This window comes from Sceloporus undulatus, chromosome 4 (genome assembly GCF_019175285.1).
Source record: "Sceloporus undulatus isolate JIND9_A2432 ecotype Alabama chromosome 4, SceUnd_v1.1, whole genome shotgun sequence".
Taxonomy (NCBI): domain Eukaryota; kingdom Metazoa; phylum Chordata; class Lepidosauria; order Squamata; family Phrynosomatidae; genus Sceloporus; species Sceloporus undulatus.
Window position 1 is genome coordinate 4,435,230 of NC_056525.1, and position 26,468 is coordinate 4,461,697.

The following is a 26,468-nucleotide window of genomic DNA, read 5'->3' on the forward strand; positions in this document are numbered from 1 at the left end:
GCAACTCCTTACCTCAATGAATCGAATCTTCTATCAATTTTTTAAAAATCATGCGCCCCTAGGTCACACCACAAGCACAAAGGCAGCGCTGAGAGAGGGAGGGATGGTAGATTTGTTTAGAGGAGGTTTGTAATTGCCTTCCCGAGGCTGAGAGAGTGTGACTTGCCCAAGCTCACCTAGTGGGTTTCCATGGCTAAGACTGGAATGTTGCTGTGTGCTTTCAACTAATTTCTGACTTTTGGTCACCCGAAGGTGAACCTATCACTGCGTTTTCTGGGGCTGCGAGTGTGTGACTCATCCATGGTTACCCAGCGGGTGTCCACGGCTGAGCGGGGAATCAAACACTGATCTCCAGCACAAGGTTTAAACCATTACACCACTCTCTAGCTTCTGATGGAACCCAGGGCGACCAGATGTCCTAACCAGAGAAGAGAAAGGCACCGCAAAATGTAGGACATTCCAGAAAAGTGTAGGCCATTACCAAACAAAAGATGAAAACACTCATAGGAGTTTATCACATGAAAGAAATCGGGAGTTTATTCCATGAATATCCTGGGGAAATTACATAATTATGTGAATCGATTTCACACAATGGTGCATAAAACCTGCCATTGAAGTGGTCACAGAGAAGCATTAATGTGCATCTTTTTATTTTCAGGATTTCAGCGACAATGCATTTCCGATATTGCTTTATTTGCGCAATTGCATGTGATAATCCTTCATGCAATTACTCACCATTTTCGCTTGATTTGCGGGATGCTTTAAATGCGCTTTAATCTCTCTTTAATGGCAAAATTAGCCCCAGTGTGATAAACTCCATATAAACATAAATGCATGCTTCTTAGTCATGCTCAAAAGGAAGGGCATTTTAGAATTCCTCCTGGGCAGAAGGCTGAAATGCCGGACATGTCCTGGAAAAGGAAAACATCTGGCTACTCTGTTAGAGCGGCAAGTTCATGCTGTTCTTATTTCTGGAGCAAGGATCAGGCAAAACAGGATCAGCATCTGCCTCCAACACTGTCTCCTCTCTCCTTAAAATATGACGGCCAAAGCTGGACAGAATGTCTGGAGGAAGGAAGGAAAGAAGGAAACCCTCTCCCTCCTCCACCCACTAGGCCTCACTCTCTGGTCGGTGGCGTCTTGACTCCAGAGAACATTTTCTGGTCAACAAACTCAGCTCCTTGCGTAACTCCTGTCCTGATGCAACTTGCATTCCTCTGGCACGAGCTGGAGTTGTTGCTCTTCCAAGAAAAGGAAGGGTGAGAGATCAGTGCCTGGACTTTAAAAGGACAGTGGCAGCTTTGCTTGGCACCTCTTCTGTTCATAATAAGGCTGCCAGCCCTGGGAAGCAAAGCTGGCTTCAAAGGGGGCACTGCCCTGACATCGGAAGGCAGGGTTGGGTGATGTGTGGTCCCCAAGACACATTTTGTAGCCAATTGAGACTCCCCTGGAATGCCTTTTGTCATCCACCAAGGCGACCAAAGCTGTCTCCATCCCATAGCCAAGTCTGAAGCTACATTGAAATGGATCTAGATAATCCTTTTCATCCAGAAACCCCTGGAGCTGGGAGGCCACCGCTCACTCCAGAACCTTGCCCAAGAATGGAATATTAGAGACTGGCCAATAGTTATTGAGAATAGTACGATCCAGGGAGGTCTTTTTCAGTAATGGTCTCACCACCGCCTGCCTAAAACAGGATGGAAACCTCCCTTACTGCAGTGAGGCATGCACCACTCCCTTTACTCACTTGGCCAGTCCCTCTCTAGCTGCTTTCATGAGCCAGGAAGGGCAAGGATCCAGGATGCATGTGGTGGCCCTCACCTCTCTAAGGATCCTGTCCACATCCTCAGGCTACACAAACTGAAACTTATCCGATAATACAGGTGCCAAGATTACATCCACTGGACCTGTGTCAACTACAAGTCAGAGCAAATCTCAGCGATTTTGTCTGCAAAGTGTCTTGCAGATTCTTCCCAGCAAGTTGTTGAGTAGTTTTGGGATCATTCCCACTTACATTTTAAACCGGTTTGGGGTTCGCCTTTGCTCCATGTTGGTAAATCAATTCCAAAAGGTCTGTCGTTCCCACTATGAAAGCGGATCTTTTCATCATGTCCTTGTAATCGCTTTTTGGCACGATTACCATCCTCACTAGTTTGCGCCAATTCAAAATGCATGTCAATCATCTGATAAACTATGATTCTAGATCTACAGCTCCCTTTCTTGCTTCCAGGAACAAGACAAAGGCATCATGTCCTGGCCCCGAAGCCTTATCATTTGCAGTCCCAACCCTTCCCTTTCCTTCCTGGAGTTTTTGGCCAGGATGTCCAAACAGAAGCCAGACAGCTGAAGACAGAGGAGAGGCAGGAAGGAGCTGGATCATCCTGAGGCCTCTCCCAGAGCTTAATGTCTCCTATAAAACACCAACATATAACTCGAGGGTGGGGGGCTTAATATTTGCAGGCAGGCTGTTATTCATCTTGCCTTCATGTGTGTCTTTGCACAAGGACTTTTCCCATCCAGCATCATTCAACTATCCTTAAGTATTAAAACACTTACAAGAACATTGCACACTTAGGAGTGCCCTCCATGTGTTCACTGCAGCTTGCTTGCAAGTAAGGGTGCATAGATCACATGGCAGGCAGCATGTATTATTCCTAGGAGGGTTCAAGGACAATTGCTGTCTTAGCATTTCTTGTCCAAAGGAATTTTGCACCTTTGAAAGTTGACTGTGCCAAAGAAGTAGCATAACCTTTCACTGATGGGGTCTGCCTCCTTGGATGAATGGTTTAGTGCATCATCATTTAATAGATTTCCTTAGAAAGAAAGTTCTTCCTAATGTTTAAGTAGAATCGCTGATCATAAAGCATACCATATATAATTCTTTGCTCAGTCTCAGGAGCAGCAGAAAACAAGCTTGCTCCATCTTCAGTATGACATCCCTTCAAATATTTAAAACATAGGGCATGATTTCCAAACCTTTCAACTTTTTTAGTCGCCCTCTTCTGCACACGCTCCAGCATGTCCACATTGTTCATGAATTGTGCTGCGCAGAACTAGACACAATATTCCAGATGAGGTCTGATCAAAGTAGAATAAAGTGGCACGTTTACTTTCCTTGATCTAGAGTCTACACTCCTGTTGATGCAGCCTAGGAGTGCATTGGCTTTTTTAGCTGCTGCATCACACTGTTGACTCATGTTCAACTTGTGGTCTACTAGGACTCCTAGATCCCTTCTCCATGTACTGCTGTCAAGCCAGGTGTCATCCATCCTGTATCTGTGCTTTTCATTTTTTTCTTTTTTGCCTAAGTATAGTACCTTACATTTCTCCTTTGCTTAAAGGCCTTAGAGAAATCAAGATATGCTGCATCCACAGCATTCCCTTCATCTACCAAACTTGTGACTCTAAAAAAAGAAAGAAAGAAAGAAAGAAAGATATAAGATTAGTCTGGCATGGCTTGTTTTTGAGAAACCCATACTGACTTTTAGTGATCATAAAGTTTTTACAGACTGTCAGATTCATGATCTGCTCTAAAATCTTTCCTGGTATAGATGTCAGTCTAACTGAGTGGTGATGCCAAAATGCATTAATTCGGCAGTGTAGATGCAGCTTACATCAGCTTGTTAGCCTGCAGTAACCTGGCAAAGTGCATGACCTGACATCCAGAACTCACAGCTTCTGGGTCTATGCCTCCCAGGTTGAGCAAAAACCTATTTGTTTTTTGGTCTGTAGTGATGCTGCAGTTTATGCACTTTGACCATTAGCTGGGAAGCCATAACAAGGCACAGGAAAAGATTAAGTAGTTTTAATGATCCTTCCTGGGTCATTAAGCCTCCGAGAAGAGAGATACCTGATGATTTGGCAACATGATGATATAAGAGCTGGAGTGCTAACCATGGGATTTTTCCATCCACACTTCTCCACTTATGAAAGATCTCCGCTTATATAAGGTGTGTTTTATGATCAGCAAAAAAATGGAAAAGAGGAAGAGAACAAGAGAGGACCCAGGCAATTAGGAATTTGCACTTAGAGGTTCCAGCAGTGAGGAAACTTTAAGCTTTACATTTTTCCAAAGCAAACCATGGGGAAAAGCTGTTAGAGAGAGGTTGCATTTTGTGCTGAAGCACTTCTGAGCCTTACTTGCTGAAGAAAAAACTATCAAATTCATGGTGTCCCCATAACAATCATATGACAGTTTGAGCATTGGACTAAGGCTCTGGAGACCAGGGTTCTAATCCTTGCTCAGAGAAGGCAAAAACAAACCACCTCTTGCCAAGTAAACCTTGTCAGAGACTCACCTTAGGGTGGCCATAAGTCGGAAAGGACTTGAAGGCACACAACAACAACAACAACAAAAACAGGAGTCTTTCACTATTCTTTGTATATTATTTCTCTTCCAGTAACAAATTTTCTGTTAAGGAAGACAGCTGCTTGGTGAACTGAGATATACTTCTACTATTACTATCACTGAACGTCCTACCTGTAAACCTCTCCTGGAGAGAGAGATGTGCTGCAATCCCTGCTGCTTCACGCTCTACATCCTGTCCCATTATTTCACCATTGGCACCTGATTCCAAGTTTGGAAAAGTTCTTTCTTTGGACTACAGCTTCTAGAATCATCCCAACCAGCCTGACTGACAAAAGTCATAGAATCAGAGTTGGAAGAGCACCCAAGGGCCATCTAATCCAACCCCATTCTGCCATGCAGGAAGACACAATCAAAGCAACCTTGACAGATGGCCACCCAGCCTCTGTTTAAAAACCTCCAAGGAAGGAGAATTCACTACTCTTCCACTGTCAAATAGCTCTTACTGTCAGGACGTTCTTCACAAAGTGGAACCTCTTTTCCTGTAATTTGCATCCATTGCTCCATATCCTATTCTCTAGAGCAGCAGAAAACAACCTTGCTCCATCCTCAGCATGACATCCAAATTAAGAGGAGTAGCTAATACCTCTGAGGATAGGATCAAAATTCAAAATGACCTGAACAGACTAGAAAGCTGGGCCAAAGCTAACAAAATGAAATTCAACACAGAGAAATGTAAGGTACTGCACTTAGGGCAGAAAAATGAAATGCACAGATATAGAATTATGGGGGAGACCTGGCTGAATGAAAGTACATGTGAAAGGGATCTGGCCACAAGTTGAACATGAGTCAACAGTGCGATGCGGCAGCTCAAAAGGCCAATGCAATTTTAGGCTGCATCAATAAAAGTATAGTGTCTAGATCAAGGGAAGTAATAGTGCCACTGTATTCTGCTCTGGTCAGGCCCCACCTGGAATATTCTGTCCAATTCTGGGCACCACAATTCAAAAAGGACATTGAGAAACTGGAGCCCTTTGTCCAAAGGAGGACAGCTAAAATGGTGAAGGGTCTGGAAGCCATGAAGCCCTATGAGGAAGGACTCAGGGAGCTGGGGATGTTTAGCCTGGAGAAGAGAAGATTAAGACGTGATATGATAGCCATGTTTAAATATTTGAAGGGGTGTCATATTGAGGAGGGAGCAAGCTTGTTTTCTGATGGCCAGAGACTAGGACCAGGAGCAATGGATGCAAGCTGCAGGAAAAGAGATTCCAGCTCAATATTAGGAGGAACTTCCTGAGAGTAAGGGCTGTTTGACAGTGGAACACACTCCTTCCTCGGAGTGTATTGGAGTCTCCTTCCTTGGAGGTCTTCAAGCAGAGGCTGGATGGCCATCTGTCAATGGGGAATGCTTGGATTGAGAGTTCCTGCATGGCAGAGTGGGGTTGGACTGGCTGGCCCTTGTGGTCTCTTCCAACTCTCCAATTCTATGATTCTAAGTTCAGACTAAAACCAGGAGCAGATTCATCACACACACCCCAAGTGACATTAGCTGCCCCTGAGGTTAGAGAAGGCAAAGTTCCAAGCTGCCTGTTTCAGCTCCTTCCTGTTCCTTATCTTCCACCCTTGAAAACTGGCCACGATTCAAGTTGCTTTCCTCCCGCTGAGTCAGAGGGTGGTTGGAGGCACTTCTTGCCCTTGCAGGGAGTTTCATCATGACTTGACAGGTTGCAGGCCTCTTGCTTGGGACACTCCAACCAAACTCTACCAAGCTTTGGTTGGGAAATTGCACCCCCTTCTTCCAAGTCTCCTTGCCAGTCTGCACCTTTGCTGAGTTTTGAACTCCCAAACAGGAACCACAAAAGGACCAAAGGAGCGACAAGGCTTTTTAGCAGCAGGCATGATTATTACAGACAGCCTAAATACCCTCAAGGCACCAGATCCCACCTGCTCTTGGATGCTAAGTATGGCAGCCCAGTCCAGTAACATCCAAACCATAATACCTTTAGTGGAACAACCAAAATGCACAATTATATGTTACAAGCTTTCAAAGCCACACTGGCTTCTTCATCAGGCAAACAGGAGAAAGAAAGGGAAGGTGTTAGTCCTAGGCTTGCATTTTCTGTATTTGGTCTTAGTTCAGATGGTAGGGAGGGCTATCTGCAGGCTGGCATCTCTCCCTTTGGCCATGCTGGCACTGGGAGATTTTCAAAGTCAGGGACATTTAATGCCCATTTGCAATTCAAAGAAGATGTTTCCTTGGAATCAGCATGTCCCCTTCCTTTGTGAAGCCATGGGCTCCTATGTAGGCAGAGAACACTGAATTTCTCAAGAAGCCTTCATGGTTTGCATCAGGAAAACTTTAGGCAGTGCAGCAATAATGCATGCCAATCAGGGCATACATTGCTTTACTTTTATTGGAGGCTGAAGCCGCAGATGGCCAGGTCCCCGTGCGCCGGCTCTTTCCATAGGATTCCCCTGTGACCCCTAAAATGTGGTATCTTGAAATCCAAAAAACATCTAGGGCTAGCTGTGTTGGTCATATAGCAAATCCACAGTGTGATGCTGCAGCTAAAGAAGCCAATGTGACTCTAGCCTGTATCAATAGGACTGCCGTATAGTCCAAGTTAAAGCCATGCAAAGCATTAAAAACACCCTCGGCCTCCACATTCGCTGGGGTTAGGGGCCCCTGTCAAAGTGGGGAAACTGCAAACAAGGAACACCCAGTTTTCACCTGAGAGAATGAAGAGCTCTCTAGGAATCTCTAGGTCCTCCGGGGCAACTCTGTGGTCAGCATCTCCCAGGCATTGGCCAGAGAACTGCGCTGGAGGAGCCCGAAAGGCCTAGACTCCTCTGGGTCCGGCAGGGTGGCTTTTGGTTCAAGTTGACCATAGAGTTGCGCTGGAGGACCTAGAGATTCCTAGAGAGAAACAGATGAATAAATTCTGTGAACAATCAAAGCTGCAAATCTGGAGGGAGGCCTGTGTGTCCTTTCAGGCGGTTGAGGGGACCTTTGGGAAAAGAGGTGATGCTTTTGAAGACAATGTCAAAAGAAGAAGCATTTGCAATTCAAACTAAAAAGCCCCCTCCTCCCCCCGAGATTGAATGCCTTCTTCTCCGGAGCCTCCCTCCCCTGCTGCCCCCAGCTCCTCTGCATCCCCAAAGGACACAGGAGTCAGAGGGCCAGGCCTCCCCCGGAAGAAGGCAAGAGGTGCAAAAAGGGCCTGGAGAGAGGAGCCTCGGAGAAGGGCCTGGAAGCCATGGAGCCCCGTGTTCAGCCTGGAGAAGAGGGGATAGGATGATGAGAGAGAGCCCTGTCGAAATACTTGGAGGGTGTCACATTCAGGAGGGAGCGAGCTTGTCTTCTGCTGCTCCAGAGAACAGGAGCCAAGGCAGCAAGGGATGCAAGCGGCAGGAAAAGAGATTCCACTCAACCTTAGGAGGCTGTTCGACAAAGGAACACACTCCTCCCTCGGAGGCTGGATGGCCCTCGGTCCATGGGGTGCTTGGACGGAGAGTTCCTGCATGGCAGAAGGGGTGGAGTGGATCGGGGCCCTTCTTGGGCTCTGAGTTCCAATTCTGTGCTTCTCTGTTTTTGTTCTGACTTTCTGCCCCAAGGATCGCCTTTGAGGGGCCCTGGCTGGCTGGGGGGGGGCCGGACTCCCTCCCTCCCTCCCTCGCGGCTGCTGCTGCTGCTGCTGCTGGGTGGGCCAGGCAGGGAGGCAGGGAAGGAGGCGCCGGGGCTGGGCCCTCCTCCTCCTCCCTCTTCTTCCTGGGGCCTTGCATTGCATCAGCCCCGGCGGCGGCGGAGGAGGAGGAGGCTCGGGGCTGGACTCAGGCAGCTCCAGGAGTGGGCTCCCTCCCGGCTCCAAGGAGAAGCCTCCGGAGAAGAGAAAGGGAGAAGAGAAGGAAGGAAGGAGACAGACAGACAGACAAGGAAGGAAGGAAGGAAGAAGACAGGAAGGGAGGGAGGGAGAAAAAAAGAAAGAAAGAAAGAAGGCAGGCAGGCAGGCAGGCAAAGGCTCCGGGCCCCCTTTGCACCCAAGGGCTCCATCCTGCGCCAAAGGTAGGTCTGGCTAGATCCGCACTGGAAACAGAATCCGGATTGACTCCGCTTCCACTGCCAGGAGCTTCTGGGCTGGCCTTTGTTCTGTGGGCCCCGTCGCCTTCTCTGCCCAGGGCCCCCAACAAACGACAAGCCCCAGGATTCCCCAGCACTGAGGGGAGGGCGAGGGGGTGATCTTGGGGGGGTCTTTGGGGGTCCCAGGGATTGCCCCCCCCCCCCCCCATCATTGTAGATTTGTGAGATATGTAGCCTTGTCTGTCGGAAAGCTCTGGGCCACAACGAACTAGAGTTCCCAGGATCCCATAGCATTGAGCCAGGGCAGCTATAGCTGTTTCTGGTGGATCGGACCCCTTGGCTTCTGGGGGCCTGGTAGGAGCCTTGGCTGCAGCTAAACCAGCCTTCTTCTCAAAGTTTGGGACTCCAAAGCCCATCATCCCCAGCCTGGGCCCAGGGAGGAGGTGCAATGCACCTGAACCTCGTCCGTTTCTTTGGCAGCAGTGTCTCTCCCTGGAAGAAGGCCAGCAGCTCATAGAACCCAAGAGTTGGAAGAAACCCCAAGAAGGGCCACCCAGTGCCACCCGATGCTGCCATGCAGGAACTCTCCATCAAAGCAGATGGCCATCCAGCCTCTGCTTAAAAAGCCTCCAAAGAAGGAGACTCCCCACTTTCCAAAGCAGCCTCTTCCACTGCTCTCCCCATCAGGAAGCCCTTCCTAATGTTTCGGTGGAATCTTTCCCTCTAGTCTGGGGATGATGTGTGTAGCAGTCCCACATTCATATACTTTTCCCAGCTTTTGTGTGTGTGCCTTCAAGTCAACTTATGGCAACCCCATGAATTTCACAGGGTTTTCTTAGGCGAGGAAGACTCAGGTGGTTTTGTCAGTTCCTTTCTCTGAAATAGAGCCCACAGAGTGGTCTCCCATCCAAGGGCAAACCAGGGTTGGCCTTGCTTAGCTTGCAAGATCAGACGGGATCTGGCGCCTTTATTTGGGGTCTACTTTCCAGCTTTTAGGTTCTTTTAAGGAAGAGAAGCAGGCAAGAACCTATAAAAGGTTCAGGCACATCATCCATCACTCAGAGTCACATCACCCAAAATGACTACCGGATGAATGTGCAAACTTCCTCCATTGCAAACAGTGGTGAGGTGAGGTGAGGTGAGGTGATGCAGAAAGTATGCCAGCAAGGAGGTTCACCCGTGCCAGTTGCTCACAGATGGCACAGTGGGCGACTGTCTGAAGGAGAGCAGGGAGGTGCCCTGTGGGACCTGGTTGCAAAGAGAAAGAGAGATTTCAAGACCTGATGCAATAGAGGAAGAATTGCTCAATTAACCCAGCCTTGGGAATGAAGTCTGCAAAAAGTATGAGCTGATAAGACACTACTAGGGAGTAGAGATCCAGCAGAGTGGTTTGTGTGTTGGACTATGACTCTGGAAACCAGGGTTTGAGTCCCTGCTCAGACATAAAACCACCTTGGGCAAGGCACACTCTCTCAGCTTCAGGGAAAGGCAATGGCAAAAGATCTACTAGGCAATAGACAGTTAGTGTGGCATAGTAGTTTCACTGTTAAAGCGGTGTCAAACTGCATTATTGCTGCAATGCAGATGCAGCTCCTAAGATTGAGAGTAAAACCAGAACCAAACAGATCCCCCCCGCTCCTAGCCCATAATCCACTTACTGCTAGGTCTTACAAGAGTTTCTATGCCAAATACTCAAACCCCACAGCCTTTGTATTTGTACATTTATATAAGCACAGCTTTTGCAAACATGCTGAATTAGGAGCATTGATGTCAGGAGACACCCTGTGCATGCTCAGAAGCTACAAAGAATTCTGAGTGTGCTTGTTGTTACATGGCCTTTAAGTCAAGTCAGCAACACTTGTTGTTGTGTGCCTTCAAGGCATTTCTGACTTATGAGGACCCTAAGGTGACCCTATCATGGGGTTTCCCTCTGCAGCTTTATTCAGAGGCGTATGCCCTTGCCTTCCTCTAAGGCAGTGGTTCCCAACCTTCCTGATGCTGCAGCCCTTTAATACAGTTCTTCATGTTGTGGTGACCCAAACCCATGAAATTATTTTCATTGCTACTTCATCACTGTAATTAAATAGGTGTTTTCCAATGGTCTTAGGCGGCCCCCATGAAAGGGTCATTCGACCCCCAAAGGGGTCCCGACCCACAGGTTGGGAGCCACTGCTCTAAGGCTGAAAGAATGTGATTTACCCACAATCACCCAGTGGGATTTGCATGGCTGAGTGAGGAACTCTGGTCTCCCGGTCTCCTGATCCAGCACTGAAACCACTATACAATGCTGCTGTTTTTCCTTTATCTTTGCATGATTGCAGCTGTTTCTGCAAGGCTTAGCAATGGAGGGATCATACTTTCCAGGGCCTGTGTCATCAGCTTGTAGAGAGTAGTGCAGCCAGGCTTGCTCTCAGTTTGCATCATCTGCATTATTCGCTCTGCTGACTGCCATTGAAAGAGTGATTGCAGGAGACTTCCTCCTCCCCAGGCATTTTGGCTGGCATCATGATTCACCTTGGGCATCCTTCTGGATGTTGGAGGCCAGGGATCTCTGGCAGTATTGGGTGCCTAGGGACTTTTCTGCCTTCTCCTGAATGTTTCTGGGTTGTTTAGCTCAGCATTTCAGGTTTCAGGTTTCAACTTTTAAATGCTTATAACTGTTCATAGAATCATAGAATAGTAGAGTTGGGAGAGACCGCAAGTTGTTGTTGTTGTAATGTGCCTTCAAGGCACATAACCCTAAGGCGACCCTATGGAGCAGGTGGATTTTAGTTATACTTTTAACTTTTGTATATTTTTATGTGATTTTTATATTGCTGTAGATGATTTTAAATGTTTTGCATTTTATTGAGATTTTAAAATGTTTTATCTGTGAGCTGCCTTGGGAGAAAGGCAGCATACAGATCAAACCAACCAACCTATCATGGGGTTTTCTTGGCAAGATTTGTTCAGAGAAGGTTTGCCATTGCCTTCCCCTGAAGCTGAGAGAGTGTGCCTTGCCCAAAGTCACCTAGTGGGTTTCATGCTCGAGCTGGGAATTGAACCCTGGTCTCCAGAGTTGTAGTCCAACATTGAAACTACTACATCTCACTGTCTCCCATAGATCATAACAATATAAAAACAGAGATTATACAAATATCAGATAATGGAGCTAAAATATACATTGCTGAACTGTAGATGCCAACATTATTCAGCATTGGGTATATTGGCTAAGGCTGATGGGAATGGCAGTCCGACAACACCTGGAAGTCTTCATTTCTCCATTTCTTAGAGGTTTAAAAGCAGAGGCTAAACCAGTGTGGTGTTGTTGTTCTTGTTGTTGTGTGCCTTCAAGTCCTTTTCAACCTACGGCAACCCTAAGACCCATAAGTCAGAAACTATCATGGGGTTTTATTGGCAAATTTCTTCAGAGGGAGGTTTGCCTTTGCCATCCTCTGAGGCTGAGAGAGTATGGCTTGCAGAGATTATGCCAATATCAGATAATAAAGTTCAGATATATGTTGCTGAACTGTAGCAGTGGCAACATTGTTCAGTATTGGGTATGCTGGCTAAGACTGATGGGAATCAGCCAGTGGGTTTCGATGGCTGAGCCGGGATTCGAACCCTGGTCTCCAATCCAGTCCAATGCCCAAACCATTGCACCACCCGGACCCTCAGTGATGCAGTGGCAGCCGATATACTGCAATGGTTTTGGGATGAACTTCTGAAATGCATCCAAACCAGTGATTATATGTATTGGCCTTGAGACCGTTCTGAATGCTCACATCCTTTAATTCCTAGAGAAAGCATGCTGCTGCTGATCAAACCCTGAGGACTACTGCCATGGTGTGTCTTAACCCTTTGTGCTTTTCTTTTTCCCTAGATGAGTCTGCTGACACAGGAGTGTCATGCAGTGGCCACCCTGCGGAAGAAGCGGCTGGACATTGACGACGCATCAGGGGCAGATGATCCGCAGCCCAAACGCCAGTGTCCTAATCCGGTGCAAGGACTAGCACCTTGCCTCCAGCCTTTGGCTTGCTCCCCTCCCATTCCAGACCAGGATCCGAGGGTCTCTCAGATTGGCCCATATCTCCTTTTGGAGCCCACCGAAGGGGGATGCTGCTACCGGGCTGTGAATAGGCAGACTGAGGCAGAATATACCTGCAAGGTAGGAGGCCCCAGAGAAAAGCGTCATTTTTCTCATTTTCTTGCTGGTATTAAGTGTTGCATTTCAAAATGCATTTTTTAAAAAAAAATATGCCTATCCTTCTTGAGTCAAATCTAGAGTTGTCCACAGTCTACATAGGGACCACCAAATGCAGTGTTCAAACACGAATCAAGGAACACAAGAAGCACTGCAGACTGGGTCAGCCAGAAAAACCAGCAATAGCAAAACACTTTATAAACCAACCTGGGCATAAAATGCTATTTGAAAACACTGAAATTCTGGACCATGCCAACAATTACTAGGTCAGAATGCACAGGGAAGCCATTGAAATCCACAAACACCAGGACAGCTTCAACAGGAAAGAAGTAACCCTGAAAGTAAACAAAGCTTGGGTACCAGTCTGAAAAACACCAAAATCAAGACCCAGCAAAGGAAATGAGAAGCACCCAGGGTCAGGGGCTTTCCCAGCAGACAGTGGATCCTGAATTAAATAGATACCCCGGAGCCTTGGCATTCAACACAGACCAACATGGATTAACATGTAAATCACTTCCTCTCAACCTAGGGTCATACAGTATATATATATCCCACTCATTCCCATGCCAGCATTCTCTGAAGATGCCAGCCACAGATGCTGGTGAAACGTCAGGAATAAACTTTTAGAACACAGCCACATAGCCTGAAAAACCCTCAAAAAAACTATAGATGCTGGCCGTGAAAGCCTTTGACTCCAGCATCAATAGTTGCCAAGAAGGAACAGCCCCTTCAGTTCATCTCCCTGCAATCCCAGCTCCTCTTTATGATTGTATCTACACTGTAGAAACAATACAGTTTGACACCACTTGCACTGCCATGGCACCATCCTGCAGAATCCTGGGTTTTGTAGTTTTGTGAGGCAGAGGAAGTTCAAAACCTTGTAAAAGTACAAACCCCAGGATACCATAGGATGGAGCTACAACACTTAACGTGATGCCAAAAATGATTTCTACAGTGTAGACGCACCTTTTCTATTCCACCCTGTCCTTTCCCCTTCAAAGTCCTGCTCCTCTTCCCCCTTCCCAACTGTGATCACCAATCTCCACCACTGCACACGTTTTGATAAAAGCACAGAATCCTAGCGTTGGAAGAGACCCCAGGGCCATCCAGTTGAACCCCAATCTGCCATGCAGGAATACACAATCAAAGCACCCCAACGGATGGCCATCCAGCCTCTGTTTAAAAATGTCCAAAGGAGACTCCACCACTCTCCAAGGCAGTGTTTTCCACTGTTGAACAGATCTTACTATCAGGAAATTCTTCCTGATATTGAGGTGGAATCTCTTTTCCTTCAGTTTGAATCTGTTGCTCCATGTTCTAGTCTCTGGAGCAATATTATTATTATTGTTGTTGTTGTTGTTGTTGTTGTTATTATTATCCTTTATTTATGAAGCGCTGTAAATTTACACAGCGCTGTACATGCAATCTTTTTAGTTAGACGGTTCCCTGCCCTCAGGCTTACAATCTAAAAAGACACGACACAGAAGGAGAAGGGGGTGGTGATGGGAAAGGGTAAGAGGTCCAGCAGTTCCTCTCTACCTCCGAGGCCTGGACCAAGGCAGATGGACTGGAGGGAGGGCTTGGCTTCATAATGGAAGGTTAATCATTATCCAGGGAAAATACATACTCACAAGTAGGATAATACATATACAGTACATAGCAATACAGGAAATGGATCGATAAACAGCCAACAACAGAACATCAGATAGTAAGCGACAATTATGCGATGCCTGGGAAGGCTTCTCTGAATAGGATGGTTTTCAACTCCATTTTGAAGCTGGTTAAAGAAGTGATGGCTCTTGCTTGTGGAGGAAGAAGGTTCCAGGAGTGAGGGGCAGCAAGTGAAAAGGGGCGAATCCGAGATGGGGCAGAGGAAATCCTGGGCTGGGACAGCAGACCTTGACTACCAGAACGGAGGGCCCTGGTGGGAAGGTGAGGAGAAAGAAAGTCGGATAAGTAAGGAGGGGCCAGTCCATGGAGGGCTTTGAATGTCGACAGCAGGAGCTTATACTGAATGCGGAAAGGGAGGGGGAGCCAGTGAAGGGATGCCAAGACAGGAGAGATGTGGTCAGAGCGGTGGGTGGAAGTGATAATGTCTGCAGCTGAATGCTGGACAGAGATTAAAGGACGGAGGTGAGAAAGAGGAAGCCCAGCCAGGAGGACATTACAGTAATCAAGTCGTGAGACCACTAGGGCATGGACCAGGATCTTGGCAGTAGAGGCGGAGAGATATGGACGGATTTTGGCAATATTGTACAAAAAGAATCTACAAGCCTTGGCTGTGGTCTGGATCTGAGGGATACACGACAGAGAAGAGTCAAAGATAAAACCAAGACTGCGGGCTTGCTGGACTGGTTGAATGGAAATGTTGTCCACAGAGACAGAAAAGGAGTGTTGAAGGGTGGGCTTAGGAGGAAAGACAAGAAGCTCCGTCTTGGACATGTTGAGCTTCAAACGCCGATGGCGCATCCACTGTGAGACAGCTGTAAGGCAAGATGAGACTTGCTGTTCAAGCCTTGGAGAAAGGTCAGGGGCAGAAAGATACAGCTGGGTGTCATCGGCATATAGATGGTAGGAAAAGCCAAAAGAGCTGATGAGTTTTCCTAAGGACAGTGTGTAGAGAGAAAACAGAAGGGGACCCAGAACAGAGAAAACAAGCTTGCTCTATCCTCAGTATGACAAAACCATTGAGCCAAAAAGTTGCCTCCCAGGAATTCTGCCTCATTCCACCTGTCTTCCTATCCATCCTGCCCTCTTCTACCAACAAACCGCAGCCAAACATCAGCTCCTGCAAGGTGGGGATGTGTCATTTTGCAGCTGCTGTTCCTCAAAATTGAAGAAGTCCAGCAAATGCTGCATATCTGTGCAGAGATGTTGGGTTGAGAAACTCCCAAGCCCCAGACAATTCTATTTTATTTTCAGTAGATTAAAATGAGTGGTAAGTTAAATACATAGCATAGATATGAGTAATATTTTTGGAGAACTGCATCAAACCCTGTTTCCCCTGCAAGTCCTGTTACTTTAAGAGTGCAAATCACTATGACATAATTAGAGGATACCAAGTTCAGAAATCCAGGGTTCAGTAGTTAAAACGGAGAAAATCTTTATTAAGAAACTAGATCCACTCCAGTGATGTTCATTGTCAGAACTGACCAGCAAGCGTTAACTTTGCCTAATTAGCATAGACACAGTTTCAAACTTTAAGCAGGCTTAATTCTTATTCGTCATAATTCATAAACACACTTCTCCTCTCTTACTCATCCCACCCCTTTCTTTGTTGTTACAACCAGATCCATTCACAAAAACAACATTAGAACAAGCTTAGCTCATGCCCTTCCAGCATTTTATCTCTAAAATCACCACGACGTAACAACCCCACTTCTACTGTATAACCCATCACACCTCATTCACAACATGTTACGGCAGGCAAGTTGTCTGTGCAACTCCTGACAGACTATAGTGTGGCCCTTTATAGGAATGAAACTATTGCACTGTAGCCGAACTTACTGTGGACTCATAGTGCTGTCATTGTATTGTCTGAAAGGGCCCTTGCCTTCCTTCACAGTTCCCTTGGGGCATCTCTGTTTCTGGGTTTTGCCACTACAGGCTGAATTCCAAACTCCCTTGTTAATCACAACAAGAATATAAGAAAATAATGATGATGATGATGATGATGATGATGATGATGATGATGATGATGATGATAATAATAATAAATGGGGACTCAATATGTCAGCAACTGTATAGGCTCTATTGATTCATTGGTTCTACTCTGATTGGAACTGAAAATTGGATTTTGGCCAACAATGGGGATTGTGTGGTCCTTTGGTTGTGGTTAGATTGCAACTCCTAGCATTCCTCCAGAATTATCTATGATGGCTAGGGCTGCTACGACTTTCAGTCCAACAACATCTGGAGGAGTGCAAAATTATTCCTGTCATTGTTTGATGATAGTCTACTTTGACTTATGGCATCCTTATGAATGAAAGACCTCTGGGAGACATTGTTATTAACAGACCTGCTCAGGTCTTGCAAACTCATGGTAGCTTGGTTTCTTTGATGGAATCAGTTTACCTTTTCCTGCTTCTTGTTGTGTGTTTGAAGTTATTTCTGACTTATGGTGACCCTAAGGCAATCCCATCACGGGGTTTTCTTGGCAGAATTTGTTCACAGGGAGTTTGCCTTTGCTTTCCTCTGAAGCTGAGAGTATGTGACGTGACCAACGTCACCTAGTGGATTTCCATGGCCAAGCAGCGATTCGAACACTGGTCTCCAGAGTTATAGTGCAACACTTAAATCATGATACCATACTGGATCTTTTTCTGCCCATGATTTAGGCTTATGAGTGTTTTGGCATCTTCTGTCACTGTCAGCAAATCTCTGTGGTTCTTTCATGACAATTGCCATTGAAACAGCTTCCAGCAGTGACCTTATGCTGTCACCTCCTGGTTGAACATGGAATTTCATGCCTTTCTTAAGGAAACAGAAACTAAAGTTAGGAGTTTATAGAATCATAGAATATTAGAGTTGGAAGAGATCACAAGGGCCATCCAGTCCAACCCCATTCTGCCATGCAGGAAATCCAAATCAATGCATCTCCAACAGATGGCCATCCAGCTTCTGCTTAAAGACCTCCAAGGAAGGAGACTCCACTTCACTCCGAGGAAGGAGTGTGTTCCACTGTCGAACAGCCCTTACTCTCAGGAAGTTCCTCCTAATGTTGAGGTGGAATCTCTTTTCCTGTAGCTTGCATCCATTGCTCTGGGCCCAAATCTCTGGAGCAGCAGAGGACAAGCTTGCTCCATCCTCAATGTGACATCCCATCATATCACCTCTAAACCTTCTTTTCTCCAGGCTAAACATCCCCAGCTCCCTAAGTCTTTCCTCATAGGGCATGGTTTCCAGGCCCTTCACCATTTTAGTTGCCCTCCTTTGGACCTGCTCCAGTTTCTCAATGTCCTTTTTGAATTGTGGTCCCCATCACAGGAAGGAGATCAGGAGTTTATCCCAAGAATATCCCAAAAAATTGTGTAATTACGCAAAACAATTTCACACAACATTGCACAAAACCCGCCATTAAAGTGGTCACAAAGAAGCATTAACGTGCATCTTTTTGCTTTATGGGATTTCAGCGATAATACATTTCCGATATCACTTTATTTGCGCAGTCGCGTGTGATAATCATTTGTGCAATTACTCACCATTTTAACTTTATTTGTGGGATGCTTTAAATGTGCTTCAATCTCTCTTTAATGCTGAAATTAGCCCCAGTGTGATAAACTCCTTAGTTTGCAAAGGGCTTTTGTAGCACGTTTGATACTCACTGAAAGAAGGAAGTTGGTAGCATGAGCTTTCCTAGACTTGAGCTGCCTTTTCTGATGCACGTTCAATCACAAATCCATTATTGTAATAGTTAAATGCTGGGTTTTTTTCTCCACTTTTTGAATAATGATGAGCTTTTCTTGTAAATTTGGAAGGAGTGTGCCCATTTTTAGTATTATTGTTTTCATGTAGAAATCTAATGATTTAGGATTTTTAATAACGACGAAGCAAATTAGTTTTATTGATTTCTGTTTATTATTATTTTTTTAAAAAAGTATCATCAGGTCTCATTTTAACATCTCAGTAGTAATGCAAATGTCTTGATGCTCTGGGACAACATCTCCACAGACAGCTATTTTGTGTTGGCAGCCATGGCATCCTCTCAAAATCCCAAATGTGTCCACTGGTTAGGGTTGTTATATTCCAGCCATAACTGGGCATCTAATTAGCTAATTATGCAAATTAATTTGCACTCTGATTAAGCCAATTCAGCACATTAATCATTGCACTTTTTCTAACGTTATGTGGCACTGGTCCATAAAAGTCATGGATCCTGGTTAGAATTTAGGGATACTTTTGCTCATAGTTTTTCCCGTTTTCTTCTTTATTGCTGGGTCTTCCAAGGGTGTCTGTGGCCATACGGTTCTAGGAAGAACCTAGGATACAATTCCTGGTTGTGACTTCCCAAATAGCTTTAAATCATCTGTATAGAATGACATGTGGTTCTTTTTTTATAGGTTTACCCAGCCAAGAGCTACCCAGAAGTGATGGCCCCTTACAGTGCCCTCCCTTCACATCCGAACATTGCCCATGTGGCTGAGGTGATCGTTGGAGACAAAAACGTTTACGTCTTCTTCCAATCTGGGAAAGATGACATGCACAACTATGTGCGGCGGTGCAAGCGCCTGTCTGAACATGAAGGGGCTGCTCTCTTCCGACAAATGGCCGAAACTGTTGCCCATTGCCACCAACATGGCATTGTCCTGCGGGACATCAAGCTGAGGAAATTTGTCTTTGCCGATAGGGAAAGGTGAGGCGATGAGAAAATTATGGATACCAGACACACACACACTTGTGCAACTTCATTCTAATGCACAACAGTCCTCCTGCGTTTTTGTTCTTCCATTGGTCTCTGCCCATTTTTTTTTAAATGAAATACAGTTGGCTCTCCACATTTGCAGCTTTGACTTTTGCAGCTTTGATTATTCATGGATTTCGTTACTATGTTCTTCTTATTATTATTAAAGTTTATTTATACAGCGCTGTAAGGTTTACACAGCGCTTTACATAACGAACAGTCAAAATAGAAGTAAAGCCTGCCAAATGGCGTTCAGCCTAAAACAAAACAAAATTATATAATTAAAACATCTCTTAAAATGATTCTAACCAATATGCTATGAAAAAAATAGACTAATGTGTTCGCCAGTGTGACTCTTCTGGAATTTGACCATAGAGTCATGCTGGAGGACCTAGAGATTCCCAGAGAGAACACATCCGTAGGCATTTGTAGGTCCTCCAGCATTACCCTATTGTTAAATTCCCACAGATGTTGACCTTAGAGTTGCTTTGTTTCAGTAGAAGCAGAATATTTATTGCTTTATTCCTTGGACTATGGCAAGTGGTAGTGTAACTGCTCCAAATTTTAGTCCAAACTTTAAAGATGCTATTCAATATGCTACCTGCCTTCCCGGCCATCCTGCAAATAGATTTAATTTATTGGTGAGACTAAAATCTGGAACAGATTCACTGCCCAACTTATATCAGGACCACCAGCTTACACTGGTGCATTTCTCCTGTAAAACAAAGTGTAGGGCCCATACGTCTTGGGTTTTTTTGGGGAGGGTGGGTGGGTGGGGATCAGTTTAAAACAATATAGTACAGTTGGCCTTCCTTATCCATGGATTCTTTGTCCATGGATTCAAACATCCACAGTGTGAAAATATTAAAAATATATAAAATTCAAAATAACAAAGCTTGATTTTGCCATTTTATAGACAGGATGCCATTTTACCATCCATTGTATTTAATGGAACTTGAGTGTCCATGGATTTTGGTATCCATTGGGGGTCTTGGAACCGAACCTCAGCAGAGTCCAAGGACTCACTGTAGTGGCTTTTTGGGAACTAGTGCATCCTCCAGAGGGTCCTGGGGTTACAAAATAAATAGCCCTGGGACTCCCAGACTTTGCCCGCTCTTTCTTATACCGTACTTCTTATTTGGTTTTAACATCAGCCAAAAAAAGTATAACAAAGCACTAGGTCCTTGCAATTTAAATTTCAGCACTGAGGGAGACCTCAGGTAGGAAAAGAAAGGTGGGTGGAGAGGATAAACATAGGATGCTTTCATGTTCTTGGGGTTAATTTCCATATGAATGAACATAAGGGCTTGTGCCAAAGGTTTCAAAGAAGAGGAAGAATTTGGCGGAGAGAATGGAAAAATTAGAGAGAGGGAGAACGAGACAGAAAAAGAGAGAAAGGAGGGAGAAGGAAGGAAAGGAAGATAGGTAGGTAGGTAGGTTGGTTGGTTCTCCGCAGTAGACAGAGCAAAATGGGAGAAAGTTCTGAGTCTCCACCTTCCTTTATTCTCTAACTTGTGTCCTCCTACGCTCCAACTGTCCTGATTTGGCAGGAACTCTCCCAATTAATCGTCTGCCATCCCACTTTTTCAGCTGCATTTAAAATGCCCCAGTTTCCCTCTCCTTCTCCTCACCCTTTCCCCCTTTGCCCAAGCTTCCTTCAACTGGTGCAAACTAGATCAAAGTCTAAAAGCCATTTGCACTCAGGTAACTCAGCAGGAAGGGGAGGAGAAGAGGGGCATGATTTTCCCCTTCCCAGTAGGCTCTAGCCTCTCCTAGCTTGTGTGTTTTTCCTCATTAATACTGTTTGAGATCTTGACCACACTCTTCCTTTCCTTGGCCACATGTATGTTGGTTTCATCTGGGAAATCATGGGAAGGTATGTATCCGGCTTTTAACCCAATATGGGATTCAGGGCAGCTTTCAGCAACCTCCCAATCTCTTGCTAACTTTTATGCTGAATTATTGTTTAGATAAATTTGAGGGATCAAGAGGTGGCTGCTAATCTCTGACTTTCTTCTCTACCCCCTTTCCCCAATTTTACATAGATCCAAATTGCTGCTGGAGAACCTGGAGGATGCGTATGTGCTGAGTGGTCCCGATGACTCCTTGGAGGACAAGCATGGCTGCCCAGCCTACGTGGGGCCTGAGATCCTCTGCTCCAAAGGCTCCTACTCAGGGAAGGCAGCGGACGTGTGGAGCCTGGGCGTTGTGCTTTACACCCTCCTTGTGGGGTGCTACCCATTCCAAGACACCAAACCTGCCTCGCTGTTCAGCAAGATTCGCCGTGGGCACTTTGCTGTCCCTGAGGAAATGTCGCCCAAGGCTCGGTGCCTCATCCGTTGCCTCCTCCGGAAAGACCCAGCTGAGAGGTTGACAGCCAGTGGGATATTGTTGCATCCTTGGCTGGCCATGGTTGGCATCTCTGAGGGCTTGCACAGTAGCCCTTCTGGGGAACAAAGCCTGGAGCAGGTGGTACCAGAAATGGGGAGCGTCCAGAAGCCTGAGACTGGACAGGAAATGGAGGAAGACCTCTATAGCTGAGCAGAAGGTGGAGACAAGATGGCCAAACATTGACTCTGTCTTGACCTGACTTCGGTTATGCGTTGGAATGTGGTCCCTTCCAGCTCTCAATTGCACAGGACTGGTTCCAGAAGTGCCTTCAAGATGGGATGGGGGTTTCCCTTTGCCAGCAGGTGCTTTTACAACTAAATCAGGGGAAAAGGGAATCAGAACCTCCCTTGTATCGTAGCATGAACTCTGTGGCATGCTCATTCATGTGTGCCAAAGAACCATTTCTGAACCCTTTGTTGTCACCAGCAAAATCTCCTGCATTCAGAAAGCGGTGCTTTTACACGCTCCAGTCCTCTTCATCAGCACCTAAGTGAAGGATCCATGTATCAGTTTGGTGGACTGCAGAAGTGTGTCTGGAGATTCATCTGGGATTTCCTGGAAGGAGAGGTCTATGTTGCAAAGGCTGGATCACAAAAATGCCCTTCTGTGTCCAAAGACAGGACCATTTTATCTTGGATTTCAGTTGACGAAATGGACTTTTGGTTGGAGTTTTTGGCCAGGTGGCTATCAAGAGGGAACCCCACTCCCTCCAAGCTTGAGCACATCACAGTTTACAGGAGAATGAGTGTTTTCCCTTGCATGTGCCAAATGGAAAAGGATGCACTCCATCATGGACCAGAGATCTTGCATTGGTGGAAAGGCAGCGTTGAAGGAAGTGGCAAGCCTGGATAAACTAAGCTGATGTCTCCCTCCTGACACCTTTTTTTGACAAATTTAGGGTCTCTTTGTAATAACTTCCTGCTATGCTAGGGCCATAACTGCTCTCCTCCCAAATTTTTCCTCTGTTTTTTCTTTCTTTCTTTCTTAAAGAGTGCCTCTTCTGATTCCTAATCTGCCTTAAAAGGAAATTCCTGTTGGGAAGGAGTCTTGCAGGCCTCACCAAAGAGCTTGGACAAGGAACTTTTTGAGGACTACAACGTCTATGGCTAGCTGGGGAATTTGGGGAGTTGTTGTTACTTGTAAAAGGTCTGATTCTCTACTTGAATTTATGTCACTACTGGACATGGTTTGGGATCTTGGGGTGAGGAGTGGCTGTGCCGGCATCTCCTGCCTTGAGGTCTCACTGCTATGCCCTTCCTAGCTTTCTCTCCCTGTTCCCGGTGGCTAATGAAGAGATAAATGTGGCCATGCAAGATTTGGTGGAGCTGATTTTGCAAAGGCCCACTGAAACTGGATTATCTGTTGTTCCCCACACACCATTTCTTCTAGAGCGCCTGTAATAGTCAATAACATCGCCTTGTCCGAATCATTTCCTTCCCACCCCATCCTACATCCCCCTCAGCCTTTAACTGACTAATGTTTTGCTGCTCATTTTAACCATGGAAACTGTGAAGAGAAAGAGGCAATGCCTGTTTAGGGGGTCAGGTAATAATTTGAATGCTTAGTTTTTTGTGGGTTTTTTCTGGTTATGTGGCCATGTTCTAGAAGAGTTTGTTCCTGACGTTTTGCCAGCATTCTTCAGAGAATGCTAGCATGGAAGTGAGTGGGGTATATACACTTGTCCCTCCATATTCGCTAGGATTAGGGGCACAAGACCCCTGTGAATATGGAAAAACCGCAAATAACAAAAACACTATGTTTGTTTACCTGAGAGGGCACCTCTCTAGGAATCTCTAGGTCCTCCAGTGCAACTCTGTGGCCAACATCCAACAGACATTGACCATAGCACTGCACTGGAGGAGCTACAAATGCCTCGTAGAGTATTTTCTCTAGGAATCTCTAGGTCTTTCTGTGCAACTTTTAGTTAAGGTTGACCATAGAGTTGCACTAGAGGACCTAGATATTCCTAGAGAGAACATAATAATCAAATCCATGAATATCGAGGAATGAGTGTATATACAGTACTGTGTGACAGTATATATATACTGTGTATGTACACACACACACACACACACACACACACACACACACACACACAGGCTAATGGTTATTCCAGCTCAGACATCAGAAGGGCTGCCAGACCCTAGAAAAGCCCAGAGGAGTGAAGACAAGCAACCACCCAAAGGGAAGGTATTTTTTACCGTACATCAGAGGAGTCACAGACAGAATAGGGAAACTGGTGAGGAAGCACAGCCTCCAAATGGTTTACAAACCGAGGAAGAAAAGCCAAGGAGAGACCCGCTATCAGCAGCTATCAGGTCAGAATGCACAGAGAAGCCATTGAAATCCATAAACACCTGGACAACCCCAACAGGAAAGACGAACCCCTTGTTTGGCTACCAGTCCTGAAAAACACTAAAATCAAGACCCAGCAAATGGAAATGAAAACCACCCAGGACCAGGGGTTTTCCCAGGAAGAGGTGGGTTTCATGGTCATTGTTTCCTCTCCCTGGGAATTAGAGCTTCGGCAAGTGCCTTGTTTGGACTGCAGTTCCCAGAATCCCCCAGCCAGCTGGCTGGGGGATTCTGGGAGCTGCAGTCCAAAGGAGGAACTTGCTCAAGCTCTGCCTCATTGCACCCGCATCTGTAAATATGTAGCATGTCTATGGGCCTTTTCGGATTTGACCAAATGAAGGCCACGATTTTCTTGTTGTTAACAAGAGTGAGTTTGCTTAATTTTTCTGTCACTTGGAAAATAAAAAACAACTTTTTGTTGACTTGTTGGTGTGTCGCTCCCGTTTACCTTGTCATGCCTTGTCTTTTCAACTGAGTTTATCACACTGGGGGGCTAATTTCGGCGTTAAAGAGAGATTAAAGTGCATTTAAAGCATCCCGCAAATAAAGCGAAAATGGCGAGTAATTGCGCGGGTGGTGATCACACACAATTGTGCAAATGTCAGGAATGCATCGTCGTTGAAATACTGAAAGTAAAAAGATGCGTGATAATGCTTCTTTGTGACCACTTTAATGGCGGGTTTTGTGCGACGTTGTGTGAAGTCATTTTGCAAACTTATGCGATTTTTCCAGGATATTCATAGATAAACTCCCGATCTCCCTCATGTGATAATCTCCAATGAAAGGCATTGCTGGCTTCTTGCACAACCTCCCTGTAAGGTTGAACATTCATGAAACACTCTTAGGCAGGCTGATTCCAAACCATGATCAAGTCTCTGTCTCTCTCTTAGTCCATAACTGCGTCTGCACTGCAGAAATAATGCAGTTTGACACCACTTTAACTGCCCTGGCTCAGAACTGTGGAATTCTGACATCTGTAGTTTTGTGAGATAACCTTCTCTGTCAGAGAGTTCCAGTTCCACAAGGACGATAATGATATCTATTTGTATCCTGCTCTTTTCCCTGAACTGATACCCAGAGCAGCTCACAATATTAAAAGAGCAGTACATTTAAAAACACAGAATTAAATAAGATTCCATAGGATGGAGCCAAGGCAGTTAAATCACTGTCAAACTGCATTATCTCTGCAATTCAGATGCAGCCCCTGTGGCTTTTGCTTACTGCTAGGATTGCAATCATGTCACCTTCCAATGTTGTTGGATTGCAAATCCTAGCAGCACTATTCAGCATGGCCTAAAGTGAGGAATGCTGGGAGATGCAATCCAACTTCTGGGAAAGATGCATGATTCCTATTTTTCTTTACTGGCAGTAGCTCTTCTGGGTCTCTGAGGGTGAAGGATCTCTCTCCTCAGTTGCTGCCTCACAGTTTATTATTGTTGTTTAGGGACCTCCAACTCCCAGGTTAGACTATTCTAAACCCAGACTTGGCTGGATGATAATCTTGGGGCTTTTCTCCCCAGATGTCTTCTGGCTTCACCTCCTGCCTGCCAGCTTGTTTTGCTCACTCTGCAAGAGGAGAAGCACTCCACATCTGCAATCATAAAAGGAAATGAAAGTGGGGTGTGGAAGGAAACCTTTTGGTTCATGACAAGTCAATAGTGTGATGCCGCAGCCAAAAAGGCCAATGCAATAGGCTGCATCTACAAAACTAGAACATCCAGATGGAGGGAAGTAATACAGTCGGCCCTTGGTCTCTGCTGCAGCGTGATTCCAGGACTCCTCATGGATACCGAAACCTGTGGATACTCAAGTCCCCTGGTGTAATTATTTGCACCACTGGCAGCATGAAAAATCAATGCAAACAGACAGAATAAAACTCTGTATGCCTTGAATGGGCTTTGAATACATTCACATCATCAGCTCCCATCTTTATTTGAGTCCTGGCTCATGTGAGCAACTGAACTCTCAGAGATGTGCAGGACTGCTGTTCAATAGTGTGCATAAGATTATGTGAACAAGTATCATAGAATCATAGAGTTGGGAGAGACCGCAAGGGCCATCCAGTCCAACCCCATTCTGCCATGCAGGAAGTCTCAGTTAAAGCATCCCCATTGACAGATGGCCATCCAGCCTCTGTTTAAAGACCTCCAAGGAAGGAGACTCCATTACACTCTGAGGAAGGAATTTGTTCCACTGTTGAACAGCCCTTAATGTCAGGAAGTTCCTCCTAATGTTGAGCTGGAATCTCTTTTCCTGCAGCTTGCATTCATTGCTCCCGGTCCTGTGCTCTGGAGCAGCAGAAAACAAGCTTGCTCCCTCCTGAATATGACATCCCTTCAACTACTTAAATACTTATTGGCCTTTTTCACTGCCGCATCGCACTGTTGAGACATGTTCAACTTGTGGTCTACTTGGACTCCCAGATCCCTTTCACACGTAGTTTCATTCAGCCAGGTGTCCCCCATCCTATATCTTTGCTTGCCCATAGGGAATCAGTGGAGGAGAGTCCCATAGGGAATCATGGAGGAATCCTTGCCCATAGGGAATCAGTGGAGGACAGTCCCATAGGGAATAATTGAGGAATCCTTGCCCAGAGGGAATCAGTGGAGGACAGTCCCATAGGGAATAATTGAGGAATCCTTGCCCAGAGGGAATCAGTGGAGGACAGTCCCATAGGGAATAATTGAGGAATCCTTGCCCAGAGGGAATCAGTGGAGGACAGTCCCATAGGGAATCATGGAGGAATCCTTGCCCA

The 26,468-nt window shown here is 45.8% G+C and overlaps 1 protein-coding gene across 1 annotated transcript; it reads left to right on the top strand.

The window, feature by feature from the left end:
- Nucleotides 1-8,033: 8,033 nt before the first annotated feature.
- Nucleotides 8,034-23,042, top strand: TRIB3 (tribbles pseudokinase 3). The gene is made up of 4 exons (XM_042464800.1): nucleotides 8,034-8,369; nucleotides 12,247-12,531; nucleotides 18,627-18,919; nucleotides 21,013-23,042. Exons 2-4 carry the CDS (start codon nucleotides 12,247-12,249, stop codon nucleotides 21,506-21,508), a joined length of 1,074 nt encoding a protein of 357 aa, XP_042320734.1. The 5' UTR covers nucleotides 8,034-8,369; the 3' UTR covers nucleotides 21,509-23,042.
- The last annotated feature ends 3,426 nt before the right edge of the window (nucleotides 23,043-26,468 follow it).

Coding starts and splice junctions, on each gene's coding strand:
- TRIB3 (XM_042464800.1), top strand. CDS start 12,247: ATGAGTCTGCTGACACAGGAGTGTCATGCAGTGGCCACCCTGCGGAAG. Junction 12,532..18,626: donor AGGCAGAATATACCTGCAAG/GTAGGAGGCCCC, acceptor CTTTTTTTATAG/GTTTACCCAGCCAAGAGCTA. Junction 18,920..21,012: donor GTCTTTGCCGATAGGGAAAG/GTGAGGCGATGA, acceptor AATTTTACATAG/ATCCAAATTGCTGCTGGAGA.